The sequence below is a fragment of the Anthonomus grandis genome, chromosome 16 (genome assembly GCF_022605725.1).
Source record: "Anthonomus grandis grandis chromosome 16, icAntGran1.3, whole genome shotgun sequence".
NCBI lineage: Eukaryota > Metazoa > Arthropoda > Insecta > Coleoptera > Curculionidae > Anthonomus > Anthonomus grandis.
The window spans coordinates 16,474,415-16,492,654 of NC_065561.1; the positions used below are offsets into that span (position 1 = coordinate 16,474,415).

The 18,240-nt window shown below is 36.2% G+C and overlaps 1 protein-coding gene across 2 annotated transcripts in view; it reads right to left on the minus strand.

Annotated features, from left to right (window-relative positions):
* Positions 1–18,240, minus strand: part of LOC126745731 (hydrocephalus-inducing protein homolog) — a 44,113-nt gene that overhangs the window by 15,423 nt on the left and 10,450 nt on the right. For both annotated transcript variants that reach the window (XM_050453711.1, XM_050453712.1), the window contains exons 20-41: positions 16,757–16,996; positions 16,163–16,707; positions 12,150–12,512; positions 11,842–12,093; positions 10,805–10,866; positions 10,535–10,723; positions 10,204–10,404; positions 9,810–10,150; positions 9,551–9,749; positions 7,248–7,366; positions 7,070–7,193; positions 6,748–7,013; positions 6,582–6,699; positions 6,229–6,525; positions 4,829–5,139; positions 2,113–2,328; positions 1,876–2,060; positions 1,578–1,823; positions 1,371–1,525; positions 674–827; positions 314–620; positions 24–263 (exon numbers count right to left, since the gene is read on the minus strand). In XM_050453711.1, the coding sequence (XP_050309668.1) occupies positions 24–263; positions 314–620; positions 674–827; positions 1,371–1,525; positions 1,578–1,823; positions 1,876–2,060; positions 2,113–2,328; positions 4,829–5,139; positions 6,229–6,525; positions 6,582–6,699; positions 6,748–7,013; positions 7,070–7,193; positions 7,248–7,366; positions 9,551–9,749; positions 9,810–10,150; positions 10,204–10,404; positions 10,535–10,723; positions 10,805–10,866; positions 11,842–12,093; positions 12,150–12,512; positions 16,163–16,707; positions 16,757–16,996 (5,130 nt within the window). The remainder of the gene's footprint in view (positions 1–23; positions 264–313; positions 621–673; positions 828–1,370; positions 1,526–1,577; positions 1,824–1,875; positions 2,061–2,112; positions 2,329–4,828; positions 5,140–6,228; positions 6,526–6,581; positions 6,700–6,747; positions 7,014–7,069; positions 7,194–7,247; positions 7,367–9,550; positions 9,750–9,809; positions 10,151–10,203; positions 10,405–10,534; positions 10,724–10,804; positions 10,867–11,841; positions 12,094–12,149; positions 12,513–16,162; positions 16,708–16,756; positions 16,997–18,240) is intronic.

Here is an 18,240-nt window from a genome sequence, read left to right on the forward strand (position 1 = left end):
ACTTAAGAATACCTGATACTTACCTCTAGGGTTTTGGGACTAAAAGAAACTTCCACGTAGTTTGTAGAATGCGGTTCGATCACAGTCGTACTCGAAGGGCTCGAGAAAAAATGCTTATTTCCATCGTCCGTCTTGGTCGTAATTTGTGAGGTTACAAATCCGATATTTTTAAAATATAACCTGGTGGTAAACGAGGTGTTAATGCACACCAACATAAAATATAGGCAAAACTCCGAGGAGGAAAAAACGCAGACTCCATCGACCTGAAAACAGGTTATAAAAAACTAATGCCTATACAAAGATATTCCGCTACATTTTTAGGAAGCACAAAATCATCAATCTTGGTAACCAAATACTGTTCCGTAAACACGTTGTCGACGTCGAACAAGTTGATCTTGGCCTCGCAACCGATTCCCTTTAAAGTTATTATCTTCTTCTGACTGATGTCCTCTATTTCTAAAATATTGATTAGGATTTCTTCTTTATAGTCTTTTAGTTCGTTAGGGCGGAATTCGATGTCTGTTATGAATGAGTGGCCTGGTTCCACTGTGCCACTAGCTGGCACCAATGAGAATCTGCCTAGATCCAACCTGGTGGCCTTTGTAGGCTTCTTTTTATCTCTAAAATCCGTAATTTGGATAACTTATAAATTAAAATGCAAAAAGAAGTGTACGTTTTTGATGTAGCTTTGCTTGTTTCCGATTTAGTTTTAGTCCCCTTATCAGGTTTGCCCTTTTTGGCGGAGCCTTTGGCGTTCTTCTCGGAAAGGTCGTTTTTATCTGCAGATTTTGGCTTTTTCTTACCGGAACCTTCAGAGCCCTTTCCACCTTTAAATATTTTTTTAACAGTAAAGTCCAGCTCAGAGATCTATTAGACTCTTTGATGTGTCGCACTAAATAGTCTGTGCGCCTATGTCGTATTTATTGTCGCATGATATACATTTTTAAATAGCAAAATTTTATATAGCCTATCTATGAAATTATTTTAAATATACGTAAAACCCCATGTTTTACACTATTTTTTATTTTTCTTTCGAAAATGTCCATTTTTAGAAAGAAAATAATTTCAAAAACTTGACCGCGGACTAAAGTTCAAGCATCTTACACAATATTTTAAACACTTACAGCACCCACAGACTTCTCACCTCTTCTCAGCCAGTGTATTAAACAAAGATAAAAGACCCGCGTTCTAGCGATTCCTACTCCAGACTGTGCAAGTGACTGTGTATCTCTCTCTATCCCACTGATTTTGAGGATTATTGTAATAAGACAATACAAGCAACACCGGCACACGGACTATTCGCGGCACATCAAAGATTCTAATAGATCTCTGAACTGGACTGTATCTGCTAATTTGTGAATATCGTTTACCTTTTTTGCTGCCGGACTCTAATAACTTGCCATAGTTAATAATTGAAAAATTAAAAGGAAACTTTCCTCGATTGCTTAATTCTAGCCGCAGCTGTTTTGACTCTGATAAAGGAACGTGTCCAAAATTGACTGCTGATTGGGGGCACAGTTTATAGCTAAAATAATGAAGCTCTTAAATTGATATTATGTAAATATTCCATTTTTTACCTGGGCATGAAAGAAGTAGCACTAATAAACACCTTATAAGTTTTCACAATATGGCCGCTCTGGAAGCTTTCCAGCATGTTCACAACAAATAACAACAATCTTGACACGGAAAAATTACTTTTCGGATGAAACACGATGTTTAAAAGTTCTGTTTTTTGTGCCCCTATTACGAGCACCGTTGGTTGAATCCTAAAATACTCCCTAACAAAGTTCTGTTCTTCCAAGGGGTTTATGATCAGTTCGGTGCTGAAAATATTATCTAATAAATAAGGGGAAAACAATTAAATAAAATGTATACTTAAGAGCGATATCGCATTTGCCTCTATTAAATATAGAAAAATGATTTTTATATTCTACGCCTCCTTTAATATCTCCATAATCTATATGATCATCAAGGTCCAGATTGTATTCCACAGAATCTGCATGAATAACAATATTATCCACAAAACATGGTTCGATGGTTGTGCTATTCACGTCATATACCTACAAATCACTTATTAATTCATATCATAAGGTGAAGTCTACAAGAACTAACCCTGATAGGTATATTTCGTTTAGGAAAAGTCATTTCTTCAGTAGGATTAAACCGGAAAGCAATATCAGTGATTGAGTATAGAGGAACATGCCCTGAATCGTAACATATATTGAACACTTCTTTGATCCAACTGGAATCTACGAATTCCCACCGTAAATTGATCGAAGTGCTGTTAGTTAGTCTTACTGATCTTTTTGCTGAGAAACTTACTGGAACCTTAAATATAGGACTGTTTTTATTATATTTATTAATAAGATTAGAGTCTAATTAACAAAACCGACTAAACAATATTTTAATTAAGCATCTGATGTTCATTTAGTTTAATTGCAGCATGATCTTGTCATTTGAATGTGAAGTGGATTCTCCCTAAAAATCTCCTTATTCAGCCAACAATTGATTGTTCTCTACCCTCTACTTTTCGTTCTTCTCTTCTCTCATTTCCTCGTTCCTACCTCTAGCCAGTGGTCAGCAGTCAACTTATTTCAAGTCATCATTTCAAGGCTGTTTATCCTATTTGTTTGAGGCCAGATACAGGCAATTGATGTGCAAACCTTTGATTTTACGCACGTTCAGGCACTTCATTAATGATTTCTTTAATTTCAATATTAACTCATAATTTGCATTTGATTATCGTGTCCTTGACCTCAGATTTACAGTTTTATCAATGCCAGACTATTGATTATTGATTCATATTTTCCCATTCCAGGCGATTGACTTATTTAATCCATGTTTCTTATAATTTTAGAATTGAAAAGTTCATCAATTCTAGATTCTTTTTATTCCAGGCAGGAAATGATAATTTCTAAACGGTTTTCCATGTCTTTGACCCCAAATTCATTATTTCATCAATCCTAGGTAGGTAGTTGATTATTCTTTCATATTTTGATAATTCTAGAGAGTAAATTAATGATTATTTATTTCAGGCAATAAATATTAAAGTTTATCAACTCTTATGATCAATTATTAATTTAGGCCCAGATTCATAATTTAATCCATTCCAGGGAGTTAATTGTTAATTATTAATTAATGATTAATAAAACGTTGGTAGCCAGAGCGAATGGTGCCAGATATCTACAAGATACCCTCGTTTTGATTTGTTGGATTTGGTCAGAAGTTGGTTTGAATAGCCTAAAGCACGTCATGCCTTATTTGCATGTCCATGTCCAAAGCGGTCAGTGTGACCTCGGCACGTCTCAGATCTCTCGGTAGTTTGTGAATAGTCCCTGGGTCGTGTCTCTGAGAGTCTGTGATGAGTGAATTGTCGTATGTTACCGCCTTTAAGAGGTATTGTATTTTTAGTTTTGTGATGTAGTCTTCTTGCAGTAATTCTTTGTTCAAGTTCAAAAAGATGTTTCTAATGAACCAGAATGCTTCCATGATGATACGGAAGAATGAAGTGTGTCTTATTTATGTCTGCCCAGGAAGAACAGCCATAGGTAAGGATTGGCCTCACATACATCTTGTAAATCCTGTGCCTGGTCCTCAATGAAAGTCTGTTCTTGGATTGTAAAAGCGACGATCTACTGACTCCGTTGTCGGTAGATCGAGCATGTAGATGAAAAACCTTAGCAGCTTGCCGGGAACTCGAGAGACACGAATTGCAAAAGAGTGAGAGACGTCAAGGTAATTACGAAAGTCCATATTCTATTATACGTCTTTTTACCGTTCGTTAGGTATGAATTAAAACAATCGATCCACAAAAACAGTCAACTAATTTATTTACACACGTATACTAGTAAACACGATCACTTACTGCTACTCGAAATGTTTGTTTTCACCCTTTTTAAGTCTGATTTAAATCTCCCGCCAATAGTCCGAACTTAACTTCACTGAACTGACAACTTACTCTCAGCGGCGACGCGGCTCCTTATATACTCGGCTGACCATGACTCCGGAAGATTCTGACGCTGACCTTCGAGACGTCGTGCACTTTGCCGGTTATGATGCACTATAAACGTAGGAGGAAGCACCAAAGTAAAATCTTAAAAAACTAGCACACGTTCTTCCTCTATAACATTCTATGAGATTGTCCTGCCGAAAGACATTGACATGGCAGACGTCGTTTTGCTTCAGCTTAAGGTGTACATTAATGTCTAAAACTAAAGGACCGTTTACGGGTAATACATTACGCATCCGGAATGACCGATGAGAATCAGTGTTTTTTTTGGGGTGTTTACAATATTATCAACTATTCAGCGGATTTTCTATAAGGTATATAAGGTCATCTAGGCAAGACATAGAACCCAATTAAATAGCTATTATATAAACTAACGAACAACTTTTTAAATATGTATGTCATTTAGTTTTTTGTCTTTTTTACTAACACACATAAAGATGTCCAAGGGGTCTGGGATGGTTCTATCAAAGTCTACTACTACACGACTGATGATCAATTTCTTCTTTAATTTCTTGGTTGCTAAGGTGTATTTCTAGGTGTATCATAGGTAGAACTTTAAATTAAAGACAATGCTCCATCGATTTCCTGATTCCTTTTCCAGTTACTTCCAGCTGTCACTCCCAATTTCTCTCCGGCACGTGATTCATTTAATCTCTATTTTCCCTGTCTAATTTAATTTTTTATTTACAACAAAAAAATTAATTATAGGGCCAAACCACCGGCTTCTCATATTATAGTAATTAGAGAACAATTTATTATTATTCTCTTTTTATATAGAGATTTTGTTATAAGATCTATAAGCTCTATTTTACTACATACCTTTTCAAAATAGACAGTTTTAGGATATATGCTAAACTCCATTTTACAAGCTGAACACGTCAAACTATACTCCTCTACTTCCGGATTGTCTTTAATCGAGATATACATTTTCGCTATAAAATTGCCCGTTTTAGAAGACTTTACGGATATTCGCAAGTAATCTTCTCTTTCAGGTGCTATTGTGAAATTAGTAGGTTCAATACAAAATATATCGTTGCTTAAGCTAGCTTTTACTTCACAGGTTGTCGAGGAGGCGTTCCGGAGAACGATGGAGGTACTGTAAAGTAAACATTTGTCTGGGGAAGATCCAGCTAAAATAATGAACCAACGTTTAATTTTAAATATATATTAGTGTAGTATTTATTAAATTTTAAGTGGTAGCTGTGAACGAATTTTCGGAACTTACCAAACCAATCAAACAGCGTTGACACGTTACTCTTCAGAGTGTTAAGTACCTGTGACATCGTTCTTTATAACAAAGGAGTAACGTTGAGGCTCTAGAGTTACTGTAGAGTTACTGAACATTGAGACAATTGCTCAAGATTCTTATAGATTTCAATTAGAGGCAGTTGTAGTCCTTCAGAGTATGACAGTTACTGTAGCATTGAAGAAATATTTGTAACCCTTCATTGTATTTTGCAGATCAGAAGACTGAAAAGCTCAATACCATCTGTAAATGAACTCCTTGGGATCATATTTGACCAAAAAATAACATGAGGAAAACATCTGCAAGGCAAAATCTACTATGGGTAGATGCAGAAGACTATGTGGTAAAAATCGGAGCCAAGTAAGGTTTTACACATTGTAGTAATCGGTAGTGAAAGGGAGTTCAAGAACTAGGAATTCTATGCATTACTGAACCAATGAGACCAACAATGCAATGGATGTTCTTTGATTTTCCGTGAATCCACATCTAGATATAAGGAGCACTTCTCTGTAAAAACCCCAGGCAGGAAAAGGAGAGACTCTCAATAAAAGAAGTGGTCACCTGGTCTGGTATATTGACAACTCTATTACTAGTCAAGGCTGAAAAGGACAAATATTGCCACTAATCATTTAAATTATTAGTCGCAGTAAACGTCGTAGAAACTGAAGCTCTGTCAAATAAACTGTAGACTGAGTGGGTCGCCAATCAATAAGCTTTTCTGTGGTATTGCAGTTAAAAATTGAAAGAAGATCACACAGTTAGTTCCAGACCAGTTAGAGCATAATAGGATGTTTTCTTATGGGACACTAGCAATGGAATTAATTATCCTTGATTTTTTTATCAGTATAATAGTAAGTCACCTTATAGGACACCTGTCCACAATACAAATCTTAAAAAACAGTCTCTGTATATTACGTCAAGAGGAGCTACCGTAAAGCATTATGCATGCTTAGGTTCGACAGCAAAAACTTACCAATTATTGTGCCGAAATCAAACGTTCGCTTGTCCCGAATATAAATATAATGATCATATGCGGCTTTTTCCCGGTAAGTTTCCAGAACTCTAGGAAACATAGTTTCCGGAGCGGTGTCCAGCTTAGGTAATTCACAAACTGCCTGACACTTTACGCTATAAGCACGTTTGTTTTTGAAAGATTCTAAAGTGTAGGTGTAGGAAAAAATGCCCCTTTTCTTCGGGTTAAACTTGACAAGATATTGGGCCGTATTCCCGGGCATCAAGATCATTTTTGGGGTAAAGTCAAAGGAGTAACCTATAAGCAAGTTGTTTATGATTAACTGGCATGTGTATGAGTCCGATATATGTTACTTGAAACGGTGGAAGCTTCTCTGGTAGTTTTGATAATTTGCTCGCTTTTCCTTGAGGCTTTGGAGCTACGTTTCTTCTTTGCTTTGGCTAATAGTGAAGATCCTGACTTGCTACGGCCCTAAAATATTTATATTAAACATATGAGAGCAACTGAATATAAACAAACTTTAAAAGCCAATCCGGTCAAGCTTTGATTAGGCTCTATATAATCCCTAATGCAAAATGTATCTGAAATTTCATTTTTTCTTCGGGGCGGTTTCGATAGAACAGAAAAATAGGTTACAAACTCTTCCAGTTTTACTTTTTGATCTTCAACGATTTTTTCAATAGCTTCTTGAATTTCTGTGTCCTGGCTAAGACAGTTTCTAATCATTTCTGGATAGTTTATCGATCTGTTGTTGCTACTATTTAAAAGAAGCCATAAATTGAGGCCTAAAAAAGGAGAATTATTGAAAAGACAAGAGTTTATTGAGTTAATGTTAACATACCAGAGTCAACACTAGTATCGAACAAAAACTGAGATGATGAGTGGACTTTCTTCACACTATTCCTTCCGGCCTTTGCAGAACCTTTAGGGCTATCCTTTTTCGTTCCGCCAGGGTTGGAAAAGGGCTAAAATATCTATTTAAAATATCACAACTAAATAAAAATGAGATGTTTGCATACTTTTTTTAGAGTAAGATTCTTTTTATCCCAATATTGAGATGCGTGAATAAGTTCCGCCTTTAGTCTCTCAAAGGCTTCCAGCTCCGCCTTTAATGCTTTATTTAGGCTTTGTAAAGCTTCTAAAATAAATATATAAAATATTCTAGGATATTTAGTGTTAGCTTAGAAGTAAATCAAAACACTCAATGCATAAACATAGTCATACACAATGATGACACTACTAGAAACACTGTATTTATTTTCTACTATATTTATTTCGATTTAAAACTCGCGCCAATATTGAGACTTGAAATGGCCTCCTAGCGGCGAGAACTCGGACTCGCCTACTTTTCATATCTCTCACGAGATGTCGCTCGCTCCATCTTTGATCGCGAATGCTGGAGAACAGCTGGTATATTCGCGCTATTAATACAACTGTTAAGGTGTAACACGGTCAATTTCGGGTAGGGTTAAAAACTGACTATGTCCGACCATAGGATGATTCCAAGAGTCACTGAGTAGATTAAATTTAAAATTGGCCTGGTTGAATCCATGCAAAAGAGGAACCACATACAGAGGTAGTGGAATAAGCTAATGGGTTCTGACAGGAAAACGGAGATAGGGTGATTAAACAAAGGTGAACTGAAAAAACTCACTTTTTACCTTCTTTTGGACATCTCAGGCCATAGTATTATGACCAATTGGAATAAAATGAAATTGCTCATCTGTAATGGTTACAATTACACAAGAAAAGTAACATTTCAGGGGTATCGAAGACGTAATGGAAACGTGAAATGCGGTTGTATTAGAAGAAGGGAGAGACAGGCTGTCGAGCGTTCAGGCTCAGGTGATCACGTTCAGAATCAACTGCCTGTAAGAATATTTTTATTTCTTACAGGCAGTTGAGTTAGAAAGAGAAAGAGGTAGTCGAGTGTACTTGAGCAGCAGATCAGGTTTAAGCTCAACTGCCTGGACGAATATTTTTATTTCGTACAAGCAGTTGACTTAGAGAGAGGAAGAGATAGTCGAGTGTACTCGACCAGCTAATCAGTTTCAAGCTCAACTGCCTGGACGAATATTTTTATTTCTTACAGGCAACTGAGTTAGAGAGAGAGAGAAACAGACAGTCAAGTGTACTCGATCAGCTGAACAGGTTTTAAGCTCAACTGCCTGGACGATTATTTTTATTTCTTACAGGCAGTTGGATTAGAGAGAGAGACAGGCAGTCTAGTGTACTCGAAAGAGAAAGAAATAGACAGTCAAGTGACTGCAACCTCGCCAAAAAATAGTAACAAACAAAGCTATAGATTGGGCAGTGGATGAGTTTAGTCCATATAAGGCTTCGGAACCTGATGGTTCATAGATAGCCATGATGTTGCAGGTAGGTCAGGAAACTACATTCCCTAACTTAAAGAGAGTTCTTAAGGCCAGAACCGCAATGGGATACGTTCCATTAGCATGGAGGGCGGTATGTTTGATCTTTAGCCCAAAACCGGCCAAGAAAAACTACCACCAAGCAAAGTCCTTTAGGGTATTACGTCTGACTACATTTCTAATGAAGCTTATAGACAGGTACTTAAGTACCTTATATTGGTTTTCAGAGGCTCGGTCAACTGACGTAAGCTTTGAAGGTTCCGCCCTATATGGAACACCAGAGCCTGGAAGACCACTTGTTGTTGTTCGGAAAAAAGTAGTAGAGACCGATGCCAATAGCTGAATCACATGAAAAAGCCTAAAAAAACAGTCTGTAAACTCTAAAAAATCCGGTCATCATTATCTAAAAAATACGCCTTATAGTTTTGACCATCAATTTCCTTGAACAGAATGAAGAAAAAGTTTGAAGATGAGTTTGTAGCCTTAGAATTACAAGGTCATGATGCAGAGATGAGCTGTATACTTTTTGGAGAAGATCGGTAGTGCTCGAGATAGTAGTTTGGAAACAGACTTGGTCTGGTATCTTAATTCCAAAATGATTCAAACGTACCATGTCAACAAACCTTAATATGTCGAACATACGTTCGCCTTGACTTGATCCTGATGTAACAAATGATAAGGTTTGTTTGTTATGGCAAATTCATTAAATTCGGGATACTTGGCCACCTGGATTTGATTTGGTTGTAAGTCGTAATTTGTTTGGATTCGCACCTAATTAATTAAATAAGTTCTGCCCATCTAATATGACGAAAAAAGAGAGAAAATATTTGATAGGTCTCAAAAAAACGTCACCTGCCTGAATTAAGCCTTGTCTGTTTACCCAGATAAAAGCTTCACAGACTGCTGCTGAAACCTCCCGAATCATTATTTTTGTTTTGAATTTAACCTACTTTTATTTAAATCGGGTCCTTTCCTAGGACTTCCGGTTTTCGTCGTTTTTACAGAGCCTGCCCTAGAGCTCCTCTTATCTCCTTTTACAGGTTCACTAGCACTTTCAGGTAACTGATCTGTAACGAGTTTTTTTTCTTCCGAGGCTGCGTCTAGAGCGGCTTGCAACTTAACACACTCGTTCTTAACGAAATCCGATACCTGAAAGATCAGAATTTCTTTTATATACCCTAATATTTCATATTGTTGTACGTGTCTTACTGTTTCGGAGAATAAAACCAAATGTATAGATAACATATATCCTGCTGCCTTTAAAACTGTATAAAAAGCAACGTTTTCACGTGGAATGAAAACGCTGTTAAGACTCTCGATTACCATTTGAGGAATGGCCTTAAATTTAGGTCTAAGTAGTTCGGCGAGGCAGTCCGAATTGAGATTTAAGAAACAGTCACTTATTTGTTTGTTGTTATTTTTTCCTGCATTGCTTTTTTCTGATGATGCTTTACTGCTTTTTTCTTTTGGAGCAGACCTTTTACTGCCCTTTGATGACTTCCGGGAGGTAATAAATATAATTTTTTCCCAAATTTCATCAAATTTACTATCTAAAATCAGACAATAAAATGCGGGTTCTAAGCAACGTTATTTTAAGGCCTACTTTCTTTTTCTAAGGAACTTATAAACTCTCCATCGGTCTTAGGATTTATTAGATTCGTAAATGCATCTTCTATGGTTTCCAAAATCTTTTTAGCTACTGGAGACGTCTCGTCTTCAATAATGGTCTCCACTATTAACCGGTCAATGCTGTAACGCGGAATTTTAAGGGCAATGCTTACTTGGTTGGCTGCCCCATAAAAATCTAAAAAAAAATGTTAATCTAAAAGGATAGAAGGATATCAGATCCCCATTCAACTGCCTAGAAGAATGGTTTTATTACTATCAAACAGTTTAGACATGTGTCTAAAAAGGTGCTATAAAAAACATCTTGCCTGTCAGAGGTGCCCCATGAAACACAAAAAGTATTCCTTTACGTTCTTCTACTTCTTCACTTTCCGGCTTAGGAGGAGGTTCAATAATTTCAATTGTATCTGACGAATCCTCGAGCCTATATTGTATAGTTCCGGGTGCTGTTTTGCCATCAAATTCCTGGCGATCGAAATCATCTTCTATTAGGTAATCTGCAAAATTGCTTAGTGACAAAACCTCAACAACACATTTAATTAGAGTCGTCTTTAACGTCAACCCTAGTTGATACTAACCCATAAGTAGATCATGTAACTCCCTGAAACTGAACTTTCCAAGCGGGTCTTGAAAGCTGACTCTAAAACAAATTGCATATTGTAGCTTTCAGACTGTTTGTTTAGGTGTAAATTAAAACACTCGATGCACAAAAATAGTTAACTAATTTATTAGACAAGAACACACTAAACAGAATGACTTAAAACATTGTATTTAGTTTCTACTATTTAATTCGATTTAAAAGTCCCGCCAATATGGCCTCCTAGCGGTAAGGAACGAATTTCACGCAACCTACCACGCGTCTCTCGAGATGTCGCGAGTGTCGCTCGCTCCATCGCTAGGCGCGGAGACATCGAACTAATCGTTACATTATGTTGAGTATAATTATGTTTACATAATGAGGAGGAAATTTTGTTAGACAATATTTATGCTACTGCATATGTGGCTGGTTATATACTGAAAAAGTTGGATCTAGACAACTGTGCCACTTGTTATAAAAATTTATATTCACATGAAGTAGAAACGCAACACCCATTTGTTCAGTTTAAGGAAAATGATGATATGCAATATTTATTTTTTCCAACTTTTAAATTAAAAAAAAAACAATTTTAATAAAATGTGGGTATTTCTGATCGGCGTATTGTTAATTTTAAAATAAAATTCTATTTAAATATATCTTTCATCACTCGTCAGTTAACGCATCAACTTCTGTAATTCTGCAAATTACTTAAATTTAAATATCGCCCGATAAATCGGGCTTAAATTTCCCGCCATATGCCATCCAAGATGGTCGCCCCCGTCTTTGTCAACAACGTCAATATAGCTGTCAACAGAATTTTTTTCTGTTTATTAGGCAACATTCGCATTTCTCGATATTTGTGTTTTGTGCTTATATGTACGACCATGTTAATGTTTAGTTTATGAGTAAAATCAATTTAAATTTATTAAAAGGTGTGCGGCGGATCTGAAATTGCGCAATAATAATTGGTGAATTATATATCTACTCTAGTCTTTCAATGTATGAAGTAATGGAAAGAATATTCAAGGTTTTACTTACATAGATCTTTTTTCAAATGTGGTATCTGATGATTTACGACTAGGCTCTCTTATTCCTGCGCTACTTCCAGCACTTAATTGCCTCTTCTGTTTCAACATTAAACTATTCCTCAGCTTTTCAAGTAAGACGTTATAGGTTTCTTTAAAATGTTCGGGAAGGCCGCTTCCTGCTTTTATTAAAGGATAGAATACTTGCTTTAGGTTTTTGTATTTTAAATAAGCTTGAAGAATGTTCTTTTCTTGATCGGTTTCGCTAATAAGTATTATCATCTTTTTTAAAAGGTTCTTCTTACATAAAAAAACACTTACCTATTCATACTGGGAAAATAAAACTCTATAGGCGTTTCCGTTAAATTTTGCACAGTAAAACTCATAACGTGATTCGAATAGCTAAGTACCGGGGGGAATTGAAGGGTGGTCGGTGTAAGGACTAGATTCGAATCCAGACCACGGCCAATCAAACGTAAAAACACTCCTTTGTTGTTGAATTCAATGTCGATATTCAGCATTTTATTAACCTCGTTCGTATTTGATGGTACAAAGTAAATATTTAGATGAGCCTGTTCACCTGGGTCCAACTCGCCGTCGCTAGGGAAGATGAAGAAGGTCGTGTCCTCGGTTTTTTTGGTGCCTTTTGAAATGGTGGCGTGCCATTTGCTCTTTACGTTACCACTGAAAACGTTAAGGAAATTTTATGAAATTTGGGATACTTGAGTACCTAGATTTGATTTGGTTAACCAATAGCCATAATGAACCCGGCATTCCAGCCTTTGTAGCAATTTGTAAAATGATATCTCCAAAAAATTGGAGTGACAACAGACTTATAATGCTTAATATGCCTGTTTGAGTTTTCTACGAGTCATACATGGTCGAATGTACTTAAAATGTGAAAAGAAGAGTGGAGATATATGGCTTAATCAATAGGTTGATCAAGAGGCTTTGTTTTCAATGAAACTACTGATTTAGAAGTGCAAATATGATTAACACCAAGGTGTCTTTCAAGGCGTTTCGACAAAGTTTAAGACAAACACGATAAATACAATGCTCAAGATAGAAACAGACTCCCAAAATATCAGAATCATACAGGAACTATAATGAAATCAAACCGAGGAGATAAGAGTTAACAATAACATGTCTCCATTGATATTTTTAATTATGTAAAGGAGTCGGACAGGGGAATATATTGTCACTAATACTTCTTAATCTAGACGTCGAAAAGATCTTTCAAATGATCCTGAAAGGAGAGAGTAGAGGAATTAAGATTAACCGAATTTGCAGACGATACAGCATCCTAACTTTAGAGAGTCTTTAGCAAATGATGGATAGGATAGGGGCCAAAAAACGTTTAACTAAACGTTTTGGTCCTAAAATCAACGCTATTGAGACCAAACTTATGATAATACACCTATATCCTTAGAGGAGGCAAATATTACATTCTTCAACTAATTCTACGAGGAGAAATAGAGGAAGGTTGAAGTCCAGGAAGAAACCAACACTCTTGGTTAAGAATTCGGAACTTCTGTAAACTCTATACATTGTGTGAAGAGTACAGACAATCGCCTACGTGCAGCTTACCACAGGCGAAAAAAAAGGAACGAAAGAACGCGGCATTTTCTTTGATTTAAAGCCGCATTAGTCCGAGCGCATATAATCTTTTAAAGTAATTTTTTAACATAATTTAAATGCGCACATTTTGTAATAAACACTTACAACAACGTACTTGGAAAACCTGAGGTTGAAAAGACCATTTTTCTTTTTCTCAAAAAATAGAACTTTTTTCCGGATATTCAATAAATATGATAAAATCGATAGGTAGAAATTCACACATGACTCCGGACTAAATACTAAGCAAATGAAGACGTTTTGAATTAATTACAAACCGCATTTTGTTTTCCAAAAGCTTTCGGTAGGTCATAAAAGACTACTGCTGCCACATCACCACTATAAAGTTGCAAAAAATGTATTAGATGTAATCGTATACAAAATTATGGACTATATAGCAGATCAGTGGAACCTCTGTATTATCCAAATTGAAGTAACAATATTATTTCTGTTTCTGGTGTCATGATGTCTTGGTGGCTCACTTTTCCTTACATAGACCAAACATTGCAGTGCATACATAGAATGAAAAATAAGGATATTCTGATTTACAAAAGTCTGTCTGCAATACTTGAAGTACCTGGAATAATTCTTGAACTACTCTGAGAGCTCGTCCAGGCAGTTGAGGTTAATCTGAGCCAAACTATGACTCTCTCTTTTGGATCTTCATAATCTAGAGTATCTAAGAGCCTTATTAAAGGGATCTGAGCTACTTGGAGGGTTTAAAACAGTCTGCTAAGTACACTAAAAGCTCTTCCAGGCACTTGAGGGTAGTCTGAGCCAATCTTCGACTTTCTCTTGTGGATCTTGCGATTCTAGATAATCTGGAAGTCTTATTACAGGTATCGGAGCTAGTTGGAATGCCTGGAATAAACTCCTTTTTACTTTTGTATTTTAATACAGCTAATGGAGAATATTTTAACTCAGTCTACGACTCTCTCTTTTGAATTTGCAGTTCTAAACATTCTAAGGGTCTTATTTCAGCGATCTGAGCCACTTGGAATGGCTATAATAATCTTTTAAGTCCTCTAAAAGCTATTCCAGGCAATTGGGGGCAATTTGAGTCAAACTACGACTCCTTCTTTTATATCTTGTGATCCTAGATAACCTGGGAGTCTTATTACAGTCATTTGGAGTGCCTAAATCAGTCTTCTAAGTACTCTGAAAGCTCTTCCAGGGAATTGAGGGTAATCTGAGTCAATGTACGACTCTCTCTATTGGGTCTTGCGATTCTAGATAATCTGAGGATCTTATTACAGGTATCTTAGCTACTTGGAATGCCTGGAATAATATTATTGTAACTCTTAAAGCTCATACAGGTAATCGAAAATATTCTGACTCAATAACCACTCTCTCTTTTGGATTTTGTAATTCTAGATAAACTGAAAGTCTTATTACAGGGATCTGAGCGACTTGGAGTACCTGGATCCTGGATCAGTCTTCTAAGTACTCTAAACTCTCTTCCAGGCAATTGGGGGTAATCTGTGTCAATCTACGACTCTCTCTTTTGAGCCTTGCGATTCTAGATAATCTGAGTGTCTTATTACAGGGATCTGATCCACTTGGAATGCTTGGAACAGTCTTCTAAGTACTCTTACAACTATTCCAGGCAATTGAGGGAAATCTGAGTCAATCTAAGACTCTCTCCTTTAGATTTTGCAATTCTAGATAATCTGTGAGTCGTATTACAGGTATCTAAGTTACTTGGAATGCCTGGAATAATCTTCTAATTACCCTTGGGGCTCATACAGGTAATAGAGAATATTCTGACTTAATTTACGACTCTCTTTTGGTTTTTTTAATTCTAGATATTCTATAGCTAAATATCCTCTCTATAGCCTAAGCCTGTAACAATCCTAATCGCTTTTTTCTGACTAAAGACTCTATCTACAAGTTTTGCCATTACACAAGATTTAAAATAATGGATGATAGATGCAGACTTTAGAGCCCCATGACTGACACTTTGCTTCAATTGTTAGCAGCAACTGTCACTCGAACTGTGCATCAGCAAGTAAATTCGTAAAATCCATCAGTGAATCGCTATCACCTGACGTAGAGGTCATTAATAGAAATCGAAAATTTGGAACACCTGCTTTGATCGACTGAAAGCATCAATGAACCTGTTCACCAAAATGAGGAATTTTTGAGTGGTATCCGTCATCTCAGCCTTCAATGGTGCATCAGCAAGTAACTTCATGACATTCTCCAGTTAGTGGCCAGAAAGAGATATTGTTATGTCATCAGCAAAAAGAATATGGAGCATCATCACCAGACATAGGTCACTGATAAAACGTAGAATACCTACTTTGATTATGATGATGCAAAACCATAACACACCAGTTTATATAGAAGAAAATCATGGACACACAATAGAAAGCCTTGCAGAGATCCTCGCTCTAAGTTTATTGCCCCTGTAAAGAGGTAAGTAATTATGTGTTTTGTGTGTCATTTTAATTGTAAACCAACACATGTCAGCGTTTTTTTTTATTATTAAAATTATTGTGTTTGTCCAAAAATTAACCAATTTATAAACCCATTGTGAAATGAGGTTGGATTGAACTGAACCTAAATATAAAATAAAATTCTTCAAACCTAAATAACCATATGCATAAAAAAAATCAAAGATCTCAAGTCCAGATCTAAAAATCTGTAAATAAGTGTGGAAAGTTTGAATCCGGTCCGGTAACGATTTTTTCAAGAAGTCCTAATTTTTAATGACTTACTTATTTGTTAAAACAATGGACCTTCTCAAAGCATCTCCGCAATAAACTTGATCAAAGATCAATTCCTCATGATCTAACATCAAAACGGGTAAAGTCACTGTTGCAGTTACTTCAACGGTAATAATAGGCCCGTGCCTCACACACAGTTTAAACTTATCCGCCACTATTTGATTGATTTTAGTACATCTGCGTTTGGTTGGGGCAAAGATTACGTATAACGCCGTTGATTCTCCAGGTTGTAAGTTCCCATTCCTGAACTCTATTTTTATCTCTTTTTCGACCAAAGCAGTTTTGTTGTCCTCCAGTAGCTTTACGTCCGCCTTTACAGGGCCGTAATTGTAAATCATTACAGTGTAGCATACCGGCAAATCTCTAATCACATACCCAAAGTCTACGAGATAAGCGGAAGGGAAGAATTCTGGTATGTATGCTACCTTTCTCTGGATCGTGTGCTGTCTAAGTAATTTCGGGTTTTTCTTGATCAAATTCCAAGCCGCTAAGCGTTCCATAGCCATATTTATATCCATTAGGCTTGGATAAGGGTCCTAAAATAGCAATGTTATTTAACAATCTTTAACGAATAAAATGTATTACATTATATGAAATATAAACCCAGTCGTTTTCGTCTAAAAAGTCTCTAGGATCATCTGGCTCGTCCGAAACTTCAGTAGTTTTCTGCATTACATATTGCAGATACTCTGGAGTTATCCAGGATACTGCCGTGTAACTTTCTTCTTCTGTGAGGTTCATTTCTAGCCTTGGAACGCAAAGATAAACTTGGCTAAGTACTGCGTAACCTGTGACACATATAGTTACTGGTTCTAGATATCCAATCTAAAAATAAACACGCAGATAAATTCTTCCGTTTTCGTACTTAGTTCTTGTAAGAGAAAAAGAGAGATAGGCTTTGAATGATTTTTTTAACAAACATATTATGTTATAAAAGTGTAATTTCGATCGCTATGAAATAACCGGCCATGTTTGTAAGGATCATAAATACATGAGAAAACAACAATTTTATAATGATCCAGGGTGTTACTGAAGGTTGAGATGCGGTAGAAAGTGGAAAAATTGACTTTTTACCCACTTTTGGGTGTATAAACCGATCTGAGTCTCAAGGATCTTTGACGATCGCTATTAAATTAGCTGTCACGTTTATAAAGATCATAAATACGTAAGAAAAATCTAATTTTATAATGGTCATGGGTGTTACTGAAGGTTGAGATGCGGTAGAAAGTGGAAAAATTGACTTTTTACCCACTTTTGGGTATATAAACCAATCTGAGTCCTAAAGATCTTCCACGATCGCTATTAAATTACCTATCACGTTTAAAGAAATCACAAATATGTAAGAAAAGTACAATTTCATAATGATCCACGGTGTTACTGAAGGGTGGGATGCGGTAGAAAGTGGAAAAATTGACTTTTTACCCACTTTTGGGTGTATAAACCGATCTGAGTCTCAAGGATCTTTGACGATCGCTATTAATTTACCTGTCACGTTTATAAAGATTATAAATACGTAAGAAAAGTATAATTTTATAATGATCCAGATTTTTACTGAAGGGTGAGATGCGGTAGAAAGTGAAAAAATTGACTTTTTATCCACTTTTGGGTACACAAACCGATCTGAGTGCCAAGGATCTTTCACGATCACAATTAAATTACCTTTCGCATCTGTAAATATCATAAATACATAAGAAAAGTATAATTTCATTATGATCCAGGGTACTACTGGAAGGTGAGATGGGGTAGAAAGTGAAAAAATTGACTTTTTATCCACTTTTGGGTACATAAACTGATCTGAGTCCCAAGGATCTTGCACGATTACTATTAAATTACCTGTCACGTTTAAAGAGATCATAAATACGTAAGAAAAGTATAATTCATAATGATCCAGGGTATTAATGAAGGATGAGATGCGGTAGAAAGTGAAAAAATTGAATTTTTACCCACTTTTGGGCACATAAATCGATCTGAGCTCTAAAGATCTTCCACGATCGCTATTAAATTACCTGTCATGTTTAAAAAGATCATAAATATGTAAGAAAAGTATAATTTCATAATGATCCACGGTG